Genomic DNA, 25169 nt, shown 5'->3' on the forward strand with positions numbered 1-25169 from the left:
TTCTATACAATATGGTTATAATTATTGTTACTTTCATTCATTTTAAAGGGATTGTTAGAGGCAAGCCCTTTCCTCGGAGGCCTCCATGGCAGTGATAGGGGCAGGGCGGGGCACAGCATCTCCCTGGGATGTGACACCCAGATCAGACCCATCACAATGGTTTCCTGACAAATTGGAGTGGGGAGGAGTGTGGCCACAGAGCTGCTGCCTCAGCCGGGACCTCTGACTGAAGCTATGGGACTCTGAGATCTGCATGCATTGGGGGCCAGACCAGAGTGAAGGTCTGGAAGCAATCGGCCCAAACCCGGCTGCACCCCACACCCCGCAACAGTGTGGCTTCCTTGATTCAGACCTACACAGCCAAAGGCCCCTCTGAAGTGAGGTCCAGAGGGCCCGACCTGGCCGGGCCAATCCATTCCTCGAAGGGTCTGACATTGAGTGAACTGCTTACTACCAAAGACAGCAAAGGATTCAGCAAAAAGTGCAATTTCTGTTTGGGAAGTAAGGTTCTCCCAAAACGAGACATCACCACCTCTCCTTTTCATTCTTTCGGTACCTCAAAGGGAAAGGGGACAACAGGCGTACAGCACTGACCTCTGACCTGAATCAGAGGTATCAGTACATCGTGGTTCACCCTTCCTAACCCCAAACACCCAGTCACACGTCCAGTTCAGTTATCAAAGTGCCGGTGAGCTGAGGAGCGAGGCAGGGTCAGGAGAAGGGCTCCCACGGGTCCACAGGGAGCAGGGTACCCGGAGAGGACCCCCCTCCCATCTTCAATAGGACACATTCATCCTAAGTTTACAGCAGGATTCATGGCTGTGGCCAAGGGCCACGGGCTTTCGGGGGTCTGACATTCCTTCATAAGACCTTGTATACTTCGGTGCCGATTGGAGGATACACTCAAAACTTCTTCACAATAGAACCTGAGCCACAATATAAAATAAAAAGAAACACATCCTTTCATGTTAATGCCTTGAGAAGTTTACAGATTATGTACCAATAAAATTAATCCACATAAATTCTGAAATTCTTGGTGGATACACACCTGAAGAAAAAAAAAGTTAATCTACATTTTTTAAAATCAAAGTAATTACAGCAGCAGTATAGTGAAAAGAGGTTTTAAAAATAATAATTACATCTTGATACAAATTCAAACTTTGTACACCTCAATTCAAAGGAATGACTGTTTTTAAGAGTTTAGTATCTATATATATATACAGTAGATATCAATATGTGTCACTGCAGACAGACTAAAGCCAGTGGACTTCGAAGGAGGAGGAATTAATTTGACACTGTTTTCACACTGAAGTGTTCACAGATTGCCACGCATTTACACACGCGCGCACACACACACACACACACACACACACATAAAATGCCAACCTGAGTAAAACGTTGCTAAGAACCTAGAGCATCAGGAATCACTAGTCACATATTGCACCTTTAAATAATCCTTCTTACCAAATACGAAGTGAGGGGAAAAAGGACAAAACAGGGACTAGAAAAGGAGAGTCCATCACTGTAGGGTTTCCTTTGCTTCCCTACCACCACCCCCAATTCCACTCTCACTCAACCGGTGGGCTGAACACACACATCTGTGGGGAACTGGGGGCGGGGGGAGGGGAAGAAAGAATAGAGAGGGGGGGTAGTGGGGGATGGACCTCCTCTAATCAAGAATAGGAATGTTACTGAGAAGGCTGAACCTCTGATACTAAACTACCGTTTAAATATTCTGCAGAGTCCAATTATGAGATTCAATACAAAAATAGAGAAATCTTCTGAGTTCTGCCTGTGGAAGCATAATTCAGAAAAGGCACATGTTCAAATAGGAAACCCAGGCAGGAGAGGCGCCGTCGGCCCCTCCCTGCATGATCATCGTCCACAGTTACGCATCTTCCATCAGCGAGATTCCGAGATTCAGTAGGTAAAAATAGACCTCTGATACTTAAAATATATTCAACCCAACACGATCCTGGCTTTCCCATGTGGATCATATAAAATAGTTTTGTTTTAAAAAAAAATCTGTTTTGAAAAAGAAAAAAAGAACCATAGATCACGTTTCCTGGTTTTCCATCATTCTCAAGGGAAAAGAGTGAAATCATCTCACTGGGGACCAGGAATGCAGCTGACTGGCTCACCACCCATCCACAGCCCCCAACAGCCCCAACTTTTCATCTGTCATGTGTTACGTGGGCAGCTTCACACCCTCAATTAGTTCTAACAAAATAGATCAAAGAATTAAGATATTAAACATCTAAAAACATGTCCACATCGGGGCGTCTTTCTTTGCTGTGGGTGTGGTGGCCTCATTAACTCCAGAGAGATTTTCCTTTGGAATCAGGCGATGTAACCATTGGTTTGTCCAAACGTGGTCACGGGGGCGAGGTTTTCGTAGATTGTCATTGCGGTTGTGTTCTGGTAGATGAGATCCACTTTTGAGTCCCTGTGGGATCGGATAATATCCAAAACACACTGATTGAGGAAAACATACTGGTCCTGTTAGACAAGGGAAAAAGAAGGAAGAAGTGACCACAGGTCCCAGAGATTAGCATCCATCCTTATTTTCAAACTGATTCCCACTCCCCAACCCCACCCGCCCCACAGCGGATACTTCAGGTTAACGAGTCCAGGGGTAATCACTTTCTAGTGAAACCTGCAACCCCGGAGAGCAAGTATCTCACCATCAATGATTCTCAGACAGAGGGACCGACTCCCCACACTTCCCCTCAGCAACATTCCAAGATTCAATAGTAAAAACAGACCCCTGACACTTAAAATATATCCAACTCAACATGATCCTGGCTTTCACATGTAGATCATATAAAATAGTCTTTAAAAAAAAATCTGGCCCTGACCGGTTTGGCTCAGTGAATAGAGGGTCAGCCTGCGGACTGAAGGGTCCCGGGTTGGATTCCAGTCAAGGGCATGTACCTTGGTTGTGGGCACATCCCTAGTAGAGGGTGTGCAGGAGGCAGCTGATCGATGTTTCTCTCTCATCAATGTTTCTAACTCTCTATCCCTCTCCCTTCCTCTCTGTAAAAAATCAATAAAAAATATTTTTTAAAAAAAATCTGTTTTAAAAAAGAAAAAAAAAATCATGCTCACTTTTTCTGGTTTTCCATACTTATCGAGGAAAGAAAAGTGAACTCATCCCACGGGTAACCAGGAATGTGCCCCCACCCTCAGCCCCTGACAGCCCCAACTTCTCATCGCCATGTGTCGGTGTCACATCCAAGGAGAAATACCCGAATCGTTGGGAAGGGCAAAGGAAGGATGTGGAGGTGGTAATGCACACGTACATTCACATCATAAAAATTTCTAAAAGATTTTCTTGGCTAGTGAGGATGTACAGAATAAGGAATAGACTGTGATTCTCAACAGAGGGGGTGGGGTTAAGGGGGATGATCGGGATAGAGTTGGGCGGAGACCACCTGTAGGCAGCATATCAGATCTGTAGTATCCACTAAAAGAGGAAGAAGAGGTATATGCCAACATGGAAAAATATCCATGATGCTGTAAGAGGAAATAAATTACAGGGCAGTATCATATATAAAATAGGGTTTCATTTTTTAAGAATACTCCAGGTCGTGTGTGTGTGTGTGTGTGTGTGTATGTGTGTTTTTCTGGGCTGTACATCAAGAAGCCTATGAAGATACACACAAGCTGTAAACATTGGCTGCTTCCAGGGAGTGTGGGTGGGAAAGAAAAAAGTAAAAGAGAAAAATGTACCCTATATAATGCTGTATCGTCAGATCTTTTAATTTTAATATTATTTTCAGTTAAGTTAATATTATTTTTAAAAATTTTAAAAGGGACCTGAAAATCATTTGTAAGCAGGTATAAGATTTCTATTTCTCTCAAAGGAGAAAAAAGATAGAGAACCGCTAACCTAGGTAATTATAGCAAAAAAAATAAAATGTTTTTTCCAACCAACACAGGAGGGCAATTCCACACTTTGCACCACAACCACACTGCTCACCCCAAAGCACGCTGTGTACCCAGGCCTCTAGAACATTCCCTGCTGGACTCCAAAACAGGGCACATATTCACAGTGACAGCCCGATAGGAAATGAACATGCTGCTCTCATCATGGTCGAGGCACATTCACCCTGCAGCTTCGAGAAGGGCCACTTCCCAATATATGTGTTGAGAACATGCCGGGAACATTTCAGGGACAGCCAGTCTAACAGGGCCACACAGTGGCACTGTGGCTACCAAGCATCCACTTTCTCCGTTGCCCACCATCCTCCCACAGCTACGGGCCTGCTGTTGTTTAACCGGCACAAGGCTGGGATACATGGCTATATTCACGCGTAAAGCAGCATTAACGCTATTTCATATTACTAATATTCGATAAGTCTGTTTCACTAGCTTATTTTAAGGATGGTCAGAGCTTCTTAGAAACAAAAAGCGAGCCCGACTGGTGTGGCTCAGTGGTTGAGCATCAACCTATGAACCATGAGGTCACAGTTCGATTCCGGTCAAGGGCACATGCCCAGGTTGCAGGCCCGATCCCCAGTAGGGAGCCGGAGGCAGCCGATCAATGATTCTCTGTCATCACTCATGTTTCTATCTCTCTCCCTCTCCCTTCCTCTCTCTGAAATCAATAAAAACATTTTTTTTAAAATAAGAAACAAAGAGCGAAAAGGCCAATTTTATGAGTGTTAATTCTGGAAGCCAAAGTTCAGGGACCTGCTGAGATTATCGGGTGAGTCGGTGGCAGCGGGTAAGGATCCTGTCTAGGGTTGCAGCACCATCAATGATATCAGTAGCATGGGTCACTGTATGGGGTAGTTCAAGCCCATGGCAGTTAAGGATCTTAAAGAAATCGAGTGTTACATCATGGCCAGGAGCCAGAAAGATCTGGAAGGGTGAAACAGTTTAACACGAGTGCATGACACGAACAGACAGAAAGGGTGGATTGTCCAACAGATGTTGGCCTCACCTCTGTTTGCACCATTAAAGGCCTGTGCATGCGAAGGTCATACACAATCCCGTACACGTCCACGGAGTACTCATTCTCTATCTGATAGATGAGACGATCAATGGCGATGAAAGTGCCCGTCCTTCCAACGCCCGCACTGGAAGGGAAGGAAACAAGCACGTCTCCGTGGGTGACCTCTGCTGGACAGCCTCCCCTTCCCTGTGCAGGTGTGTGCTCTCCTCCATTACCCGCTGTGAGGGCAGAGCCCAGGATCATCAAACGTTTGCTCTACTGAAACCTCAGCACATCAGACTGCACTGGCTTGGGACGGCGGCCCAAATCCTAAAGTTCCTTTGGAGTCAAATGCCACATAGAAAACACCTTGCTAGCCCAGCTGGTGTGGCTCCGTGGTTGAGCATCGACCTATGAACTAGAGATCACGATTTGATTCCCAGTCAGGGCACATGCCTGGGTTGCAGGCTTGACTCCCAGTGTGGGATGTGCAGGAGGCAGCCGATCAATAATTCTCTCTCATTATTAATGTTTCTGTCTCTCTCTCCCTCTCCCTTTCTCTCTGAAATCAATAAAAAAAAATATTTTTAAAAAAACAAACAAAAAAAACCACCTTGCTAGAGCTTCTTGGATCCCAGGCCCAGTCAAGTTGCCACCATAAGCTAGGATGGCAAGTTTCATCAATTTATTTCCCAGGGGGCAACACAGCTCCTCCTTTCTTCTGTCTTAAATTCACCCATTCACTTTAAAGCTCATGTCATTGTTCTAAAGGAGGGGGTGACAAATTTCTTCTGCAAAGGACCAGACAGTAAATACCCTCGGCTGTGCAAGCCAGCAGCCTCTTTCTGCCGTTGTGGCATGACAGTAACTACAGACAATATGCAGACGAATGAGCATGACTGTGGCCCAGGACAATTTCACGAAAACAGGCAGCAAAACAGATTGTGGCGATAGTGTCATGGGAATGTATATTTATCCCCAAACTGGTCAACTTGTACATATTAAGTGATGTGCAGTTTTTTGTATGTCAAAAAAATATTTTAAGTGAATAAGTAAAACAAACTAGAATTATGTGTTTCGATATTGTTAAATAACAAACCAACATGCTGAATGAAGAAAGCAGGTTGCAGAATGATGCATACACAATAAGATCTGGTAAAAGTTTAAAGCTGTATGAAACCAGAGAGATATATACATATGCAATAAAACATAAAAGCATGCAAGGGAATAACGCACATGAACTTTAGGACTACATTCACCCGGGAAAGGAGACTGGTAGGTGGAGACTTTATATCTAGAATGTATTATTAACAAAAAGAAACACATGTGGTCTCGTGGTATGCTTTATAAATTGTTATTCTTCTCTATATTTTTGTAAGATTTAAATACTTTACAAGAAAATATTATAAATAAGAAATACGTTTAAATACATTATAGTTTTAAAAAAATACAGGCAACCTAGCAGATCTGGCCCACAAGCTGTAGTTCGCCATTCCCTGTCCCAGGGTTTAGGGACTAAGTTGTGGCCCCGTCTCCAAACCTTTCCTGACTATGTAAATGCCTACTGCATTCAATCTATTCTAGACCTTGCTTTTCAAAAGTGTTCATACTTATAATTGCCTTTGAAATCTGTCTCAGGTGAAGCGCCACCTGCCTACCTGCAATGCACCAGAATTGGCGATTCGGGAGGACTCTGCTTCATATAGTCACGGACAAGATACCGGAAGTTGATGAGCAGGTCAGTGGTGTCGGGAACCCCGTGGTCAGGCCAGGACGTGAAGTGGAATTGTCGCAGAGGGTGGCTGTCACTTGTCTGGTTCTAAAAGCCAAGAAAAGAAGTAAGAGGTTAGCTCTGGCCAGTGTGGCTCAGTTGCTTGAGTGTTGCCCCGTGTACCAAGGGGTCCCGGTTCCATTCCTGGTCAGGGCACATGCTCAAGTTGTACGTTCAGTCCTCAGACAGGGCGTGTATGGGAGGCAGCCAACGAATGTTTCTCTCTCACCTCGATGTTTCTTTCTCTCTCCCCCTTCCTCTCTCTCTAAAAATCAATAAAAACATATTTTTTAAAAAAGAAGAAGAAACTAGAGGGTAGATCCCGAGAGAAAAGCTGCCTGGCAACACCAGAAAGGCCGTGAAACGAAGCAGTACCTGATGCTGAACTGCACCAAATGGCTGAAAGGTGGCTTTCACCAGGAGTGGTTACAACTAGAAACTGGAATTTTATTTTGGTCCAACAGCTAATAAAGTGCTTACACAAACTTCAATATACTCATCAATTCCTCATAACATACCCAAGCCAGAGGGTTTATTATCCACCTTTAAAGACGAGGGAGCAAAAGTTCCAAGAAGTAAAGTGATGTCCCCAACACTCGGCATAGGTGGTAGAAGTCCCTCACCCTCTGAATTTGGGTTCAGACCTCTTCCCTTTCCCACCACAGCTCCCTGCCTATAGTGTGCTCACATTCACACCCACAACTCCTTAGAGCTTCGTAAAGCCCATCCCTGGGCCCACCTGGGAATGTCACTGACCTAAAATAAATGTATCGAATCCAGCTGAGATACTCTGCCTTCAGGGCAAGAACTGCCTCGTAATTCACGTCTCCGGAGAATTTAATAACATGGTAGGCAAGTAGCAAGCACCAAGTAAATATTTAGAATTGTAGGCATTTGAGAAAGGACCTCCCCCACCCCCACCCCCCCAAAAAAAATCTCTATCAACAGCAGACAGACAATAGAAAGTGAACCCTGTTACAAGTTAGTTATTACACAGACGGGTTTCCTACCAGGATGGGAGCATGGACATTGCTGATCAAAACTCCACCCAGGCTGGGCCATTCCTGTCCCTGATTCAACTGTCCTCATTAGGCCCATAGCCAGGCACTGCCCGCACCTGTGTGTGTCCACATCTGGACTGCACTGTGTGTGCCTACATCTGGACTGCAGGCATTGCCGTCTCCTTGATGACAGCTACCCTTGGAGGCTTTTTTAAAAATGCATATACGTTATAAACACAGTGCATTCACGTTCTTCAAAATGTGGAAAACAGTAAGGAAACAAGGCAGAAACAGGGGAGAGAGTTCTGTGAAGTCCCATCACACACAAATGTAACATTCACAAACTTAACCAAAAGTATTCATCCAAAGAAAGCCAGCCTTGACAGGTAAGAGGAGAGAAAGAAAGAAAGAGGGAAGTCGGACTTGTCAATATTATTTCTACAGGGCGGCAAAGGAGCCCAGGTGAGGGGTGACAGTCAAAAGAAACGTTTCACTCTACCTGTTGTGTTTTCACTTCTAAAAATGAAAATATACTTGTGCATTTTCTGTGATTAAAAAGTAAATATTTTACTAAATGCTATGTGGTATCCTAGATTGGGTCCTGGAACAGGAAAGGGCTTTAGTAGAAAAATGTGAAATCCGAATAAAATCTGAAGTTCAGTTAACAAAAAAAATAATAATAGTAACAGTAATTTTTAAATGATGTGGATAATTCCACCCACAATTCTCTTCCACAAGGGCAAAAGCAACCAAGGATAAGCCAGTCCATTTTAAATGGGTGAAATCTATAGAAATATACGTGACATTTTAAAGAATTCTCCACTATTATAAATTTTGCATTATTTATGCGGACAACACAAGTGCATGATAAGAGTTTGGACAGCATGTCCACTAAAGGAATTAAAATATTAGCTAAGGCCAGAGCCTTTGAGAAACAGCAATTAGTAAAGAGTTAATACTTAATATGACACACTGCATCCATATTAAGACTTACGGAAATCTTCAAGGATAATTCTTGTACATTAGTACCTAACTCCCACCCCATAAAATTCAACACCACTGAATCCACTTGCAGGCTTTTTTTCATGTATTATTCATAATATGCATAAAATTTTGTCTCCTAGCATGTTCACTTAATTATGTTCATGGCAATTATCCAGTCTACATAGCTATCATTACTAATAGCTGAATAATGACACAAAGACTAGATAAGCTATAGTTTAGTTCTCCATTCTCCTTTGCATGGTTTCCAAACCCCCCCTCCCATTACAAATAATGCTGAGATTCATTTATATGGATAACAAGCCTTCTCCTATATTTTAGATTGATTATTTGGAATAGATTCTCAAACTTGGAACCACCAGACCAAGGGGAAATTTTTATGCCCTGGATAATAAATCGCAAAGGAGTATGCCCATTTACATGCCCATCAGAAGCTAATGTCGCTTCCTGACACTGCTTCTATTTTTAAACACCCTTAACCAAAGAGAAAAGACACATAAACTGACTTCCTAAAGTGCCTACACAATTTATTGGATTTGTTTTCATAATTTTGGGGGGTTAAGGAAGCCATGTGTACATGCTCGGGAATCCTATTAATGAAACTGTCCAACAGGAAATGGCTGTTCCTGATGTCACAGTTCCTACTAATGCAAAAGGACCTTGGTTTGTAACAAAAACTCTATGAGCAAGTCAGCAGGAAGTGGAAAGAAAGGAGCTATGGATGCTGAGCCATTAAGGTCCATTTTATTCAAGAATAACATGAAATGCTCCTTAAGAAAGTAAAGCCAAAGGGTTGCCTTAGAGTGTGTATAGATATGAATTGTTTTATTCTGTAAAGAAGAAAGCAAAAACATTTTTTTGAACGCATAAAAAAGATTGGTTAATATTAACCAGAAAGTATCACCCCTAAAATTAATATATGGTCATTTTATAGGAGACCTAGCCATCCTGACCTCTTACTTACATTTTTCACTATGAAGTCTCTGATGGTCCATTCTGGAAGAACAATTTCGGATGTCATTGCCACAGTTATGTCCCCATAGTCCTTGGCCTGCTTGGAAGGCCAGTACTCCTCACATTTGGTCTAGAATAAAAGTGCATTCTTTAAATATTTTATTTATTGATTTGAGAGAGACAGAGACAGAAACATCCATTTGTTGCTCCACTTATTTATGCATTCATTAGTTGATTCTTGTATGTGCCTGGACCAGAGATCAAACACCCAACTTTGGCGTAGTGGAATGGTGCTCTAACCAACTGAGCTATCCGGCCAGGGCTAACAGTGCATTTTTATACAAAGACTGAGATCACACCATCTGTTATCACTGAAGCCTCTCAAGTGAGACCAGATATTGACAACTGGCATCAGGGACTAAGTCCTCTAGTTGGGTTCTATTTGACTCTTAAAATTGTGTGTGTGTTTTAATTTACAACTGTTGCCAGCTCTTTTAAAATTGAAATATTTTTCATAGAAATCCAGATTCCTGGCTTCTCTTAAAAAATCAGATCTGGCCAACACTGAGCACTCATTTCTGCATGAAAATTGAGTTAGCGCTAAGCAGCAGCTGTAACTTCTCAGGGGACACAGTCCCACCCAGCCCCCTGTAGCCCCCACAGCAGCCCCCACAGCAGCCCCTCCACGACTGTTCCCTGAACTAAACTCTGATTGACCCAGAACCATGTGCAGCTGGAAGAAATGAGATCTGCGCCCAATACCGCCACAGACACACTAAGTGCCATACAAATATAGACGCCAGTAAAGAGGATCGGATTAAATCATTTTAATTTGGTGAGCAAATGTGAACAGAAAAAAAAAAATCAAAAAACGACTGCTCTTCTATGGTGGTGAAGACCTTGGGCAAGGGGTGGGAGCGGGCTAGAAGGCTCAATGGGGGGGAAAAGGAAACATCTGTAATACTTTCAACAATAAAGGTAAATTTTAAAAAGAAAAGTAACAACTGCTCTCCAAGAATATCTGCAACCCCATTTAGCAAACAACAATACACACGTACACATACACACATACTCAACTTTCTACGGTATGCTTACAGCTGGTGGTTTCCAAACCTGGTTGGTTACCGGATTGACTGACCTGAAAGATCTATTTTGCTTTAAAAACCGATGCCTGGGTCCCACCTCCAGAAACTCCAACCCAGGCATGGAACCTGCATTTTTCCTAAGATCCCAGTTTCTGGACCACTGCTCCAAGAAAGAACACAGAACTTGAACATACACAGACATGGAGTTGACTTCCAGCTCCAGCTCTTAACCAGCTGGATTTTTTGCCACCTTGTGGGCAAGTTCTTAAGCTCCCTGAGCCTCCGTTTCCCATCTATAAAATACTGATACTACCTCACAGGGCGGTTATAGGAAAGAAATAACATATATGGAGCATCTTGTGCAGAAAATACTGGAGACTGGCTCCCTTCCCCTTTCACCCAGAATCAGTATCATCCACTTCCCCTGACCTCAGATGAACAAGGGCCCATGTAAAGTCATCCTCATGGTCTTTGTTCAGTTAAATACATCACTTTTGTTTGTCTAACAGATATTTATAAGAATGTTCCATGTGTGAGGCCCAGGGCTGAACAGCCCATAACGTTCATGTACATTCATAATCTATATTCTCTTGTGCACGTTAATGGGCTTTTCTCCTGTATCACAAGAAATGGGAATCATCTCTCACTGTTCTTTGCTACCTTTCCCTCCTCCGTGCCCAGCCCCTGCCACAGGACCTTACACAATCTTGGGCTAGAAAAATATCTGCTATATGAAAGGGAATAAAAGAACATTAAAAGAAATGGTGTCTGCCCAGCCAGCATGGCTCAGTGGTTGAGTGTGGACATATGAACCAGAAGGTCACAGTTCAACTCCCCATCAGGGCACATGCCCAGGTTTCAGGTTCAGTCCCTAGTGTGGGGTGTGCAGGAGGCAGCCGATCGATGATTCACTCTCATCACTGATGTTTCTCTACTCCCTCTCCCTTCCTCTCTCTGAAATCAATGAAAATAAATAAAAAGAAAAAAGAAATGATGGCAGGTTCCCACCATCCCCTAGCACAGTGCTACTCAAAGCAGGCATGCTGGAGCAACAAAAGCATCAGCCCCTGGGAACTGTCCGAATGCCATTCTTGGGGCCCCACAGACCCTCTGAATGAGAAACTCTAAAGGTGGAACCTCCCTCCAGGTGATTCTGATGTACATTCAAGTTTGAGAACCACTGGTCTAGGGACCTGAGTCCTATCCTAGTCTTCAAGTAAAAAACCTGCAGGAAAAGATTCACAGAGCAACATTAGGTCCCATTCCTCAGGCTCAGAATTCCTGAGTTCAGCATGTTTTCCAGCTCTCCTCAGACCCATTTACGGAAACATGGGATTTTAGTACTAGCAGAAATCTTAGCTTTAATGGAAACGGCCAAGGGATTCCAGGCCATCACGAGGGAGGGGGGCTGCTGAGACATATCTGGGGAAAAGTCTGAGATTTTGCATCAAGAAAAATTTCCAGTGCTAAAAACCACGTTTGAAAATCACCAGGCTGGTCGAGCACCGTCTCAGAGACAAAGCTGGTTTCTTAGAGACACGATGCCTGCACCCAGCCACAGAGCTGGCGGGCGGAGCGGGGCTGTGAGCAGCAGCATCTTGTTCCAGACCTGGGACATCGACCCACATCCCGGTATTAACCAACTCCAGCAGCAGTGACTTCATGAACAGAGAATATTATTTGTCCACAAACGAAGGTAATGATAAAATAGATTTTTAAAGATTTTTTTTTTTACTCTGTAGTTTTATTTCATGTTATTTCAAATAATATTTTTTTTAACTTTTCACTTGGAGAATATAAAGACAGAAAATAAGTTTCTAAGAATAGAGGTGCTAATGTTTGGTGAAGTGTGTGTGTTTTTAAAGACAAGTGGTGTTTAAGATACTTAACCTTCCACCACAGTAAAAAAAAAAAAAAAAAAAGAAAAGAATTAATAATGTATTAACATATAATTTTTAAAAGATGCTTACCCTTCCCTGTTCAACACATTTGGTCAGCATGACAATGGCATATACATTTTTCTCCCAAACCATACGCCAAAAATCTTTCAAAGTGTTGGGTAAAGGTCCTTGTGTGGCAATGAAATCTTTCTTGGAATGGTAGCCCTAGAAACAGAAAGCCACACATATTCAATGTCAAAGAACAGAAAGGAGAGCTCTGAAGGTCATCACTCCAACAAGCCAGTGCTCTGAGCACCTCTCCCCACTTACAGGCATGTAGTTGGCATTGATGTAGTCGTCGGCTGAATGGGTCTGGACTGAAAGTCTGACACGGGAAATATCATCTGCGGATTTAAGAGGAAAAAAGGTCCTTGTGAGAAGCAAACATTTGAGGAGAGAGACATGCAAGTGAGGAAAAAGAGGCACAAGATAGCACAGGGACGCTGTCACCCCTTGGGGGAACACAGGGTGGCATTTACACATGCGGCCACGTTTAATCCTCACAGTCACCCTATGTCACATGGCACAGAGGGGCTATGTGGCAGTCGGTGGCAGAAGCAAGGACTGAATCCAGGCAGCCTGGCACCAGGGCCCCAGCTCTCAGACAACACAAGCCACCACTGTGGACACCTTGGGTGAGAGCCACGAGCCAGGTAACACCCTCAGCAATTTACCTTTTCCTCAAAACCACCCTACAGCCCAGCCAGTATGGCTCAGTGATTGAGCATCCACCCAGGAACAAAGAGGTCACAGGACCCATTCCCTGTCAGGGCACATGCCTGGGGTGCAGGCTCGATCCCCAGTAGGGGGCATGCAGGAGGCAGCCGACCAAGGATGTTTCTCTCTCACCGATGTTTCTATCTCTCTATCCCTCTCCCTTCACCTCTGAAATCAATCAATATATAATTTTTTTAACAGACAGACCTCGCCCAAGCCTGGTCCCGCCACAAGTCCCTTAGCTACTCCGGGCCTCATTTTCCTCATCTGCAAAATAAATATCCCACTGCTTATTTTATAAGGTTGTCGTGAAGACTGGATTCAATGGAAGATGCCAAAATACAGTGCTTAGCACACAGTAGGTGACTAATGAATGGTTGTGGAAGTGGCTAGTTGGTATTTTGATTCCCCTCCCCTCTACTGCTAGAGCAGCAATGGCCAAGGACAGAAAAAAAAAAAAAAAAAAAAGGAAGACCATGTGGGAAAAAACAACTTACAAGGCAGAACGTTATTATAGCGATTCTTCCCTCTATTCTCAGCCAGTTCAGCTGCATATTTAGGTTGACTAATTCCAACAAGCTTCAGATCCTGAAAATAAAACAAATAAGTGGTCCATTTAGTTAGTGTTCAAATGTGCTTTAGTTGACAGCCCTCTAGCTTGAATTCCCAGTTTCTGTATGTCTGCATAATCTTTAGGTATCCACACCACGAGAATCAAAGGTCCATCTACTAGTAAGTCAGGGGTGGGGAACCTTTTTTCTGCCAAGGGCCATTTGGGTATTTATCACATCATTCACAGGCCGTACAAAATTACCAACTTAAAAATTAACCTGCTATATTGGTCAAACATGTAATTAACTCATCCCTAATGCCTTGGCAGGGCCAGACCAAATGATTTCATGGGCCGCATAAGGGGGATGGACGTTCCCCACCCCTGATCTAAGTGCTCACAGCCACACGGCAGCAGTGTGACCCCGGGGGAAACACAAGCACTGCTGTCCCCTCCAAGCAGGTCGCCTCTTACCCAGAGCTTCACCATAAAATAAAAATGGGCAGTTTTACAATTTTCAGGAAAAACAAAGCAACAGAAAACACAATATTTACAACCACATACTTCATATTCTTCTGCAAACCCACAGTTGGAGTCAGCTTGCTGTTTCTTAAAGTAGGTCTCAAAATTCTCCACTCTGACTAGCTTGGATCTAAGAAAACAAAACAGCGTATTAGGATGTTATACGTTCAACCAAGTTTAAAATAGAAAAATGCAAGTTATTTTTTAAAAAGCCAAGAGCTTACTCACTTTTTAGGTCTTCACCATAGAAAGGGAAAGAAGGAAAAATAGGCCATTAGAAAAAATAACTCAATCAACCATGCCTCTGGAGATGACAGTAAACATCTCCCCAAAAGGAGAAAATCTTTTGTATACTTTTCTGGAGGGAGGGAGTGTTGGTGGAGGGGTGAGTATCATGTTGTTTATAAAACTCAGAAATGTGCATTCGGAAATTCGACTTCTAGACCCCGTGATGTAACTGTTCGGCTTCGTAACTCTGAGCAAATTCTCTGCTCCTAGATCTTGCTAACCTATTTTTTAGTCGCAAAATATCTATTTATTCGTGGAAGTGCTGGTAGAATATGGTCCATATGGTCCTACTTGCCGTAGTAGCCATGGCTGGAAGCTAGTCGGGGGACTGACCCCCACAGATTCCTTGCAGAATAACAAAGCTAGCAAGAGCTTCTGGACAATCGTGGCCAAATGTGTCAGTCAGGAAAAGTGATAGCAGTTTCCACCAGAAATTGCCTAGACAGTTACTGAACAGATGGGAAATGGAATGGCTTAAAATAAAGCTCTTAACACTGGAGACTTACTTAATTTGAGAAAAGGACACTTCATTGTTCTTTGCATCTTTCCTGTTTTAAAAGAAAAAAAACATTAGACCAAAAAAAAAAAAAAGGTTAATGCTGTGCTTTGCCCCTTTCATGTATCTACAAAATGCCTTTTCCCGGGGCATTAATCCAGGCACGACACCAAGCTTGACGATCTAAGCAACCAGTGCTGCCTACAGAGACCTGGGAGGCCCTCTCTTTCCACCGTCTAAAAGTGTGGACGGCTCTTCCTCGAGCAGCTCTGAGGAAATCCCTTGCATAAATATGTATCAGCAGCATTACCTTATTTTAAAGTGAGACCCACTGTTGCATACTCTGCTTTTATAAAGCCTTTCTGATCGTTAATGGAATAAACCAGAAATTATACCCAGCACGGGGAAGGCAGTGGGGTGCCGGGTGCTCTCCTGCACTCTTGGCTAAGCCTCATATGGATGTTAAAACACTTTCTGGAAGAGAATTTGGCTCTAGTATCAAAATCAAAAACATGTATACCCACTGACTCAGCCACTGCCCGCTTGGAATTTAAGGAAATAATCATGAATGTGCCCAAAGGTTTAGACACAGGGATAAATAACTGTGGCAAAGAAAAAAAATTAGGAAATTGGTTAAATAATATCCATAGAGCTGAATACTCTGTAGCCATTTAAAGTGAAGAAGAAATGAAGCTATCCATGTCTTAAGTGAATAAAGCAGGCTCGAAAACAATATGTATCTTATGGTTCCACTTGTGTGTGTATGCATGTATGAAGTTGTGTGAGTTTTGTAATTACATCCATGTTAAGGGTAGTTTCTTATGCTACAATGATGGATTATCTATTTTCTTTACTCTTCTTTTGCTTTGATTTTTGGTTTTTTGACACAGCATGTATCACTTTTATTTTAACAAGATACAATAAAGCTGGTTTTGACCCTTCCCTTGCAAAAAAAAAAAAAAGTATCAGAATCTAATGCAAAACACTGGACCATGGGCACTGCCTGTCAACTCAACGGGGCAAGGTGGTGGCAGAAGAACCTGCGTAGCCCCACTAGAAACCCTGGGCTGGGAAGAAAATCCTTTGGCCTGGTGACAGCGATGCATCACAGCTGAGACGTATCTCATAACAACAGACGAACAGACAGCCACACACTGCAGGTGATGCAGGCATCACACAGCACACAGCCAGGCAAGAGGGTATTCAAGAGCCAAGACCAGCTTCAAGTTTGTTTCCACACTTCCTACACTCAGCTCCTTCCTTGCAACAGGGCCTGCAAGACCTGCCCCACATGAGAATTCGAGGGAAGCACAAATGCAGGCACACGGTAAGCACGCAAAACGGAGCCATTTAACCCCCTCACACAGTAGTTGTACAGATGCTAATCATAGCATACCAGGCGCGAGCACTGTGCAAAGCACTTTGTTTATTTAAGGCTCTTCAACATTATGAGTTAGACACTGTTATTCCCCACCCCACACCCCACCCCTTCACAGATGAGGACAATAACACTAAGCCAGAGACAGGGCCCGTGTCCAAAGTTAGCTAACTCTAAACGGAAATCTCTTAACACCTGGAAACTGGTTTGCGAACTAGAACGCACTGTTTGAAAGGAGCGACACACACGAGGTGTTTACCCACGCCCAATGTCAGGGCTGGGATTGGCTTTAAAATCCCCCAGCGTGGGGTGGAGATGAAATAAGACTATTTACACAATCAAGATTATGGATAAGGGGGACATGGGGCTCGGGACACTATCCCCTCCAATTGTGTAACAGTGAAATTTCCCATAATAAAAAGCTGTCTTAAAAACATAGACCATTATTATCAATGTAAGCAACAGTCACCTTTTCTTCCTCCAGAAGATGAACCCTCCGACAGCCACAATCACCACGGCACCAAAGATACATCCGAACACAGCTCCACAGATGACACCTGGGAGAAGTCCAAAGGGGAGGCACCTTCAGGAGGTGCTCCCCAGCCACCAGGGAGCCCTCGACCCAGACAGCGGGTGTGTGGGTGTGACTGTGTGTGTGTGTGTGTGTGTGTGTGTGTGTGTGTGTGTGTGTGTGTGTGTGACATACACAAGGTTCAATACCTTTGGGCCTAAAACTAGTCTAGGCATTTGGGTTACTGATCCCCAGCTCACCACTAACAGGAGGGTCTCAGAAACTCACTGCTGCTTCCCCAGGTCTCCAGGTCTCTTTCCCCAGCGGCAAATTTAGGGGACTGGACTAGCGCAGTGATTCTCAGTTCTAACCCACGGATTTCTTTCTTCAAATGAAATTGCCTGCAGCAGCCCAATGAGGTAGGGGTGGGAGTGGGGAGCATCTCGGGGTTCGGCCCTGTTTGGTGAGGCAACCGCTGGCACACTTCTCACCTGCTGAGACCAGCAGCCACGGATGAGCAGAGGTGCCCACAGCACCGCGCTCAGATGACATGAACCCCCCTGCTCACTGGGGCAGGGGTGGAGACTCCCAGCACTTCGCTCCTGGGGCAGGAATTCTTTCCTGTCGTGAGCAACTACCAAGTGTGAAAAGCAGGCAAACTGACCAGCCAGTGGGTCCCTCTGACTCTGGCCTGGAGGGAGGGGACAATTCCTGCTTGGGTCCCTGACGCTCCTGAATCACCGCGCTCTGTGTGATAAATAAAGGGCAGGAGCGCCTGACACGAGTCTGAGACCAAATGTCAGGGCTGCCCCGAAGCCACAGGGAGTCACTGCCCCTCTCAGGGCCTTAACTCCCTCGTTTCTCAAATGAGTTGGACAAGACGATCCTTGTGGCTCCTTCGAGGATTCTAGGCACTGAGTCGCCCTGTGTGTCCGGCACGTGGGCACGTGGGCACACAAACAACTGCAGACTGAAGTGCAGCTGGCGTTCACAGAAGGGGGCGGGGGCCACGGGGACCTCATGGCCAAGCGACACCTCAGCTTCTGAGAAGAGAAACCAGGCACCCCAACCCTCCTGGAGCCCACGGGAGGCGTATGGACACCCAGCCTTCTGTGGACACTGGCAGCCACATCCACAGGATTGCTAACAGCATGATGTTCTTCCTCTACCTGGGTCCTGGGGCAAGGACACGGCCTCCGAGTAGCGGCTGAAGGACACGTAGCTCCCGTTCCCGTCTATGAGTCCACTCTCGGGGCTGAAGGTGATATTGGTGAAGCCGGCCACACAAGCCCTGTGGGATGACCGGAGGGAAAAGAGGCGGCTGAGCGAGTCCAGCTCGCAGGCGTGGAAAGCTCTGCGCCGGGAGGCTCGGCCCCCACAGCGGAGGAACCAGGAGGCCTTACCGATAGGAGCCCAGGGGCTCCAGCTTCCCGTTGTAGTAGCCGTGGGTGTTGGACTCGTTCCCCACGTCGATTTCGTATTTCAGGCCTTCCAACAGGCCCTGATTTCGCATCTGTTTGTCTGTTGTTATGAGATACGTCACGTAAGTCGCCGAGGACCCCCTTTTGAAATCTCCGTAGGTATGGCTCAAATCCTCTGCAGACGGGTTAGCTAAGAAAGGCACACAGAAGGGAAGCCATAAGGAAATGATGCAGAGAGACTCAGGTCTCCCACCGTCCACATAAGGACAGTGACACAGGGAGACGATGATGAGAGCCGCCACCTCTCAAGGACGCTTCCCATGCCAGTGCTTTACTTACAGGCACTCAGTGAACCGCCACCGTCATCTCGTCACATAGGTTTACCATCCCCATTTGACAGATGGGAAAATGAAGGCACAGAAAGCGACAAGGACCCAAGGCCACACTGCCTCGTGGTGGAGCTGTATTTCTAACCCAGACGATCTGACGTGAGCGTGAGGCCTCATCCATCACAGGCTGGCCACTATGCCATATGGCCTCCCTCTTTCAGCCGAGGCCTGAGTGTGGAATTTGCTGAAAACCTTCAGAGCAAACTGACTAGACATTTGAAACAGACTCAAAACAACAGGCGGAAAGACAGAGAACGATCTCGATGTCACTGCTTGAGATTTCGCTGCAGGTTTATGACAGCAGAAAGTCCCTTGTCCTGCAGGATCCCACACCTGGCGGTGTGTTTGCGCTCCACCTCCCTCGACATGAGGACAGTATCACAGGTTGATAGCACAGGAGCTGCAATGCATTCTTCACATTTAAAGAACCATGGCCTGGCCAGGGTGGCTCAATGGTTGAGTGTCGACTCATGAACCAGGAGTTCAATTCCCAGTTAGGACACATGCCTGGGTTGCAGGCTCAATTCCCAGGGTGGAGCATGCAGGAGGCAGCCAATCAAATGATTCTCTCTCATCATTGATGTTTCTATGTCTCTACCTCTCTCTGAAATCAATAAAAATATTTTTAAAAAGAAAAACAAAAAAAACCACAACCACCACCAAAAACAACACAACTTGGCATTTTCAATCCAGGCTTTGTGCAAAGCACACCCACACAGCTAGCAGACACCCTTGCATCATTCCTTTCTTACTTCCAGAGAATGTAGTGGGGCATTTAAGGAAAAGCAGCCTTTCCTCCACCTCCTTCGCTCAGCTATGCGATGCTCTTTGCAAGTTCCCACTACAAATGCAAATCATTGTGTCTGCTTTCAAGAGAAAGTCATGCTGTGCTGATGATTTGTGCGTGTGCATTTGCATGTGGGCGGGGGCGGGGGGGGCGGGGGGGCGGGGAGGGGAGAGAAAGAAGGGAGAGAGACAGAGAGAGAGAGAAAGTTGCTTAAGACACCTTCTGCCACCCAAAAGGTAAGACCCTGTGTTGTAAAAGAGATGAAAAACCTAGATCAGAGGTCGGCAAGGTACAGTCCATGCACCAGATCTGCCAGCGGCCCGTTCTGGTCCATGGCATTTTATTAGAACAACCCCACTCATTCTTTCTGTATCTTTTATGCCTGCTTTCACAGGAGCAGGGCTGAACAGTTGCGACAAAGATGTAAGGCCTGCAAAGTTTCAAATATTTGCTGTCTGGCCCTTTATAGAGAGTTTGTCAACCCCTGACCTACATCATCAGGCACATAGCTGACCCCCTCCCACCCCATCTGAGTGCCAAGCGTGGGCTACAATATATTTGTATCTCTCGTGTGCCTCAGTGGGCACAGAAATGGGGCCTGGTCAGGGCATCACTCACTGGCTGTTCACCCCACAATGACCTCCTTACCTTCCCCCGTGGTGAGGATGACAGCATAGGCTCTGATGGGCCCGTGGCTGGCTTCAAACCCACTGAACTTGATCTTCACCGAATTGTGACTGACAGACGTAATATTGGGAGACTCATCTGGAGGAGGGGGGTCTGAAACAGAACAACACAAACATGATCATCGGGATCAAAACCAAAAACGGAACAATTATTAAGCACAGAATTGGCAGTGCCCGCAGTGCTGCCCTGGCTCTGGGCACAGTATGCCGGGCTCACACAGAGCAGATGCAGATGCAGGAGCAGGAGCAGGGAAGGAAGTGGTGGGAGCCTTCTGAGCTCACATACACAGATTACATGTGGAAATGATAACATTTTTAAATACATTGAGTTCAACAAAGTGTGATCGAAATTCACTGCAGTTATTCCTTTTTTACATTTTCTTACTATGCCTCCTATAAAAACCTGGATCACATTAATATGTCCTAATAGAATATATCATATCACACATGAGGGTCACATTATGTCCTCTTGGACTGCACAGCTCTAGGCCTGGCTTCAGCAGCCTCTCAAGTAACTGACAGCAGTGGCCACTTGGAGGCAGTGTCCCCGTGTCTAATGGCCAACTGTGGAGACTCCCGACCAAGGCTCCCACGTCTCCCAGCAGTCGTGCCTTTCAGCCCACCAGCCTCCCACCCCAAGACTGTCAGCCGCACGCCAGTCACCCACCTCCAGTCACCCACCTTCCCTCTCACTGCCATCTCATCCCTACGCCCCAGGGCCCTGCCTGCCTCGCTCACCGTGGGGTTTCTCACCCAGCACACAGTGAGCACCCAACAAATGTCGGCTATAAAACCCACACCCCTCCATCTCCCTGATTTACCACCGGGCAACGCTTCCTGCCTCTCTCAGAGAAAATGCAGCTCCACTTTTATTCAAATGAAAAATGTGTTCAATTTGTACATAAAAATCCATCTGAGGAAAGGGAGCTACAGATCAAAGAGTGAGAGTCACTGGACTAAATGACAGCGGTGACTACTCGATCCTACCACACCTTCTTCAGCTTCGGAAACCACCAACTCCAACAAGCTCCTACTCGCCACTAGGCACTGTGCTCGGCCCTGGAGATGCCCAGTCAGACACGGTTTCTGTTCCCCAGGAGTTGATACCCACTGAGGAGATGACATCATAAGACAGAACTACAGAAAAGTACCCGCAACATCCACGGTTTCTGTTATGTTCTGGGGTGCTGCAGGACCCCCAAAGGATTGGGACCCAGGACAGTCCTGCACGGTTGTGTACGCCACAACTCCAAGGAGCCCCACGCATATCGGAGTCCATGTGAACGGTGTCCCCTGGACCTGTGCTGTGCACAACCTGAGCGGCCACACAGGCCGCCCTTAAGTGTCTTCTACACACATTATTACCTCATCCAATCTGTACAACAGTCTTTGCAGGTAGGTGTTATTATCCCCTTTCACAACTCAGGAAAGCAAGGCTCAGAGAGGTTAAGCAGTTTTTCTGAGATTACACAGCTGGTAAAAGGCAGAAGTTAGAATCAAACCCAGGTCTGCCTTTCTAAGTCTAAGGCTCTGTCCCCAAAATCCCTCAACCACTTTCCAAGTCAGAGTCCCTGAAGTAAGAGGCTTTTTTTTCCCCTTACAATTACAACCACTCATTCTTTAGAAATGGTCTGGAAACTTTCTGATACCCTAAAGGAAACATAACCAGGAGTCTAATAGTACAAAGCAAAACAAACTCAACCAGGCTGATCTAAGACTTAACATTGGCAAAGACATGGAGAGCAAAAGACAGATAAAACTGAAGCAAAGAGAGAAGCAATTTCCTCTAAGAACAACAACAAAACGAAGATGCACATGAGAAGAGTAACTGTGGGATCCCCCATGCACCTATGCAGTGAATGGTCCCATTTCCCAAAACAACTGGGGAGCTTGTTAATACAGATTCTAGGGAAATGTGAATCCTGACTGAATATCTGAAAATAGTGAAAAAAGTATTGCTACATTTTTATGTGAGATGATAATAGTAATGTGGTTGGTTGGCAGGAAGAAAAAAGGAGTTCCTATCTTGAAGCGATACATACATTTGATTTACAAATAAAATTCTAGTATGACCAGGGGCCTGGCCTCAAAGTAATTACATGAGGGGAGAGGGGGAGGGAATATAAATGAAACGAGATTGGCCAAGTGCTGACAAGTGTTCAACTGGGTGACAATGGACACATGGGTTTCTTTATACTTCCTTGTACTTTTTTGTATACTTGAATATTTCTATAAAAAAACATTTTTAATGTAGTAAGGGAACTCACTATTTAGAAAATGTGGCAATGAATTATTCTGCAAAGCAAAGGAAACTTTTGGGACATTAAACATGAGTCTCTCTTATTCTGCTTCTTTAGACTGGGTTTCTATAGAATTGGGTTAACAGTCCGTGCCAACAAAAACAAATATTTTAGCAAAAATTTAAACACAGACACACACACACACACACAGCAGAATTCCAGGCCACACTCACAGACCCAGTAGGTCAGCCTCTCCAGGGGTAACCGCAATGCCACCAGGCCACCCTGCTACCACAAAGCCCACCTGTGATGCCCGTGAGGCAGGTGTTTTGGATGGGAGGTGCCATCTTGTTACAGGACAAGGCAGTGACGTTGATGTCATAGAAGGTAGAAAAATTCAAATATGTGACTTCCGTCCTGTACTCAGTGCCGTCCTCTGAGGAGCAGCCCTCCAGGAGTGTCGTATTTTTCCAGTCTCCGCTGCTGACCTCCAGCTGAAAGCCTGCGTTGGTGCCGGGAGGGCAGGCCCACTTGAGCACCAAGGTTGGCGTTTTGGGGACCACTTCACAGTGGAAGGAGGCTACAGGGGCCGGGTCTGCAAAGCAAGCACAGCACAGCATGAGACTCTGGGGCTCTGGCCTCTGCAAACACTGACACCTGGGGAGCAGTAGGATCCTGGTCCACCCATGACGAGGAGGCAGGCGTGTTGTGTGGTAGAAAAGGCAAGGCTGACCTTGAATGGGGCATCACTAAACTAGGTGATGTTGGGTTTGGCATCCAACCGCTCTGAGCCTCGGCTGCAGGACTCTGAGGATTACATGAAACAAAGGCTCTCGGACACCAAACTGGAAGAGACTGGGCTAGCCACACCATCACAGTATGGTGGTAGCAACTTCTTCACCAGCATCATCTCATTTTTGGGATTACTGTCCCATTTTGCCAATGAATCAGCTAAGGCTTAGAGATGATAAGCAATTTGTAGAGGATGACATGGCTAGTAAGTGGGGAAGCCAAAACTGGACCCCAGGCTTTCTAAGTCCAAGTCTAGCCAGGGGTCCTCAAACTTTTTAAACAGGGGGCCAGTTCACTGTCCCTCAGACCGTTGGAGGGCCGGACTATAGTTTAAAAAAAAACTATGAACAAATTCCTATGCGCACTGCGGGCCCGGGACGAGTCGGCGCTAAGCAGGACAGGCAGCGGCACCCGGCAGGCCAGATAAATGACGTCGGCGGGCCGCATGTGGCCCGCGGGCCGTAGTTTGAGGACCCCTGGCACACAACATGCTGAATGATCAATGGTAAATGGTATCAGTTTCTTCATCTTTAAAATGAGGTGTTACCTATCTGAGGGCCAACAGAATTTTATTGAAAGCCAACATCAAATTGATGTAAATGAAAAACTCCATGTTAATGCACTGGGGATACGATCATCATTACTTTAATGCCACATTATTTTTTAATTCTGTGCAAGACACTTAGTGCAGCTCGCACATTCTCCACCTGAGGCCTGGCAAGGTCACCTGCCCAATGCATATCTACAGCTCCTGTTCCATCCCCCGCAGTCACAAATGCTCATGTATACTTGTCTCCTGCTTGGGGGCTGCAAGAATTATAGCTAAGAGAGGGTCCGCAATGGAAGTCACCCAAATATCAAAGGTCAGAGTCTAGACCAGGTGGGATGGAGCCGAGTTAGCAAAGTGGCTCAAAGCCGCAGGGATTTCTTTAGCCACACCATGTGAAAGGTCAGAGGTCATTGAGGTTCCAGCTCCTACACTACCAGGGAGACTAATCTAATGAGTCTCCTCCCTTCTTAATCAGCCCGAACACACTTGAGTGGCTTGGTCTAAGGAACGGAAGGTGTGGGTACAAATAGAATAGAGAATAAGGTGGTCCATGGGCCACAGTCAGAACCGTGAGCCGAGGTCTTCATAGCTGGCTGCAAAGCAGTCCCTGACTACTCTCAGGAAACTCCCTCAGCTAAGTGCAGGTCTCCCTTCTCTTCATCACACCTTTTGCAGTGAGAGATAAGGACCAAGAAAGGTGAAAAGCTGAGCATCCTTTTTAACAACAGCTTTTTCATCTTCTTAGTGTAAAAGCCAAACTATACATTACAACCTAGCTGTCATCCATGCCCCAGCCATTACCTCTCGGGCCTCATCCCCACCCCTCACCCTCTTGCTCCTGTGGACCCTGCCCCCCTGGCCTCCTGCTTTCCTTCAACACAGCAGGCACCCGCAGCCTCCGGGCCTTTGCACTGGCTGCTCCTCTGCCTGAAATGCTCTATGCCCTGTGGCCACATGGCTGGCTTGTCTTACTTCCTTCAGATCTGTTTTCAAAAGTCACCTTTTCACTGAGGCTTTCCCTGGGCACCCCTCGATAAACATCTACTCTCCTCCTTCCTTGTGTTTTCCCCTCTCCTTGGCAGTCACCATCATCTCATAACTAATGCGTCATGTCTATGATGTCCCCCCCAGAATGAAAGTTCCGGGAAGG

General features: G+C 45.6%; 1 protein-coding gene across 1 annotated transcript in view; it reads right to left on the reverse strand.

Moving 5' to 3' along the window:
- Positions 1-939: 939 nt before the first annotated feature.
- The window catches only part of PTPRJ (protein tyrosine phosphatase receptor type J), a 139965-nt gene continuing 115735 nt past the window's right edge, over positions 940-25169 (reverse strand). The window contains exons 11-24 of the mRNA XM_080642001.1: positions 22982-23272; positions 20400-20531; positions 18558-18765; positions 18324-18445; positions 17113-17200; positions 15276-15317; positions 14524-14611; positions 13907-13997; positions 12963-13036; positions 12723-12857; positions 9678-9797; positions 6598-6758; positions 4949-5084; positions 940-2499 (exon numbers count right to left, since the gene is read on the reverse strand). Of these exons, the coding sequence (XP_080498127.1) occupies positions 2341-2499; positions 4949-5084; positions 6598-6758; positions 9678-9797; positions 12723-12857; positions 12963-13036; positions 13907-13997; positions 14524-14611; positions 15276-15317; positions 17113-17200; positions 18324-18445; positions 18558-18765; positions 20400-20531; positions 22982-23272 (1847 nt within the window). The 3' untranslated portion in view covers positions 940-2340. The remainder of the gene's footprint in view (positions 2500-4948; positions 5085-6597; positions 6759-9677; positions 9798-12722; positions 12858-12962; positions 13037-13906; positions 13998-14523; positions 14612-15275; positions 15318-17112; positions 17201-18323; positions 18446-18557; positions 18766-20399; positions 20532-22981; positions 23273-25169) is intronic.

The sequence above is a fragment of the Plecotus auritus genome (genome assembly GCF_963455305.1).
Source record: "Plecotus auritus genome assembly, chromosome: 9".
In the NCBI taxonomy this organism is placed as follows: Eukaryota; Metazoa; Chordata; class Mammalia; order Chiroptera; family Vespertilionidae; genus Plecotus; species Plecotus auritus.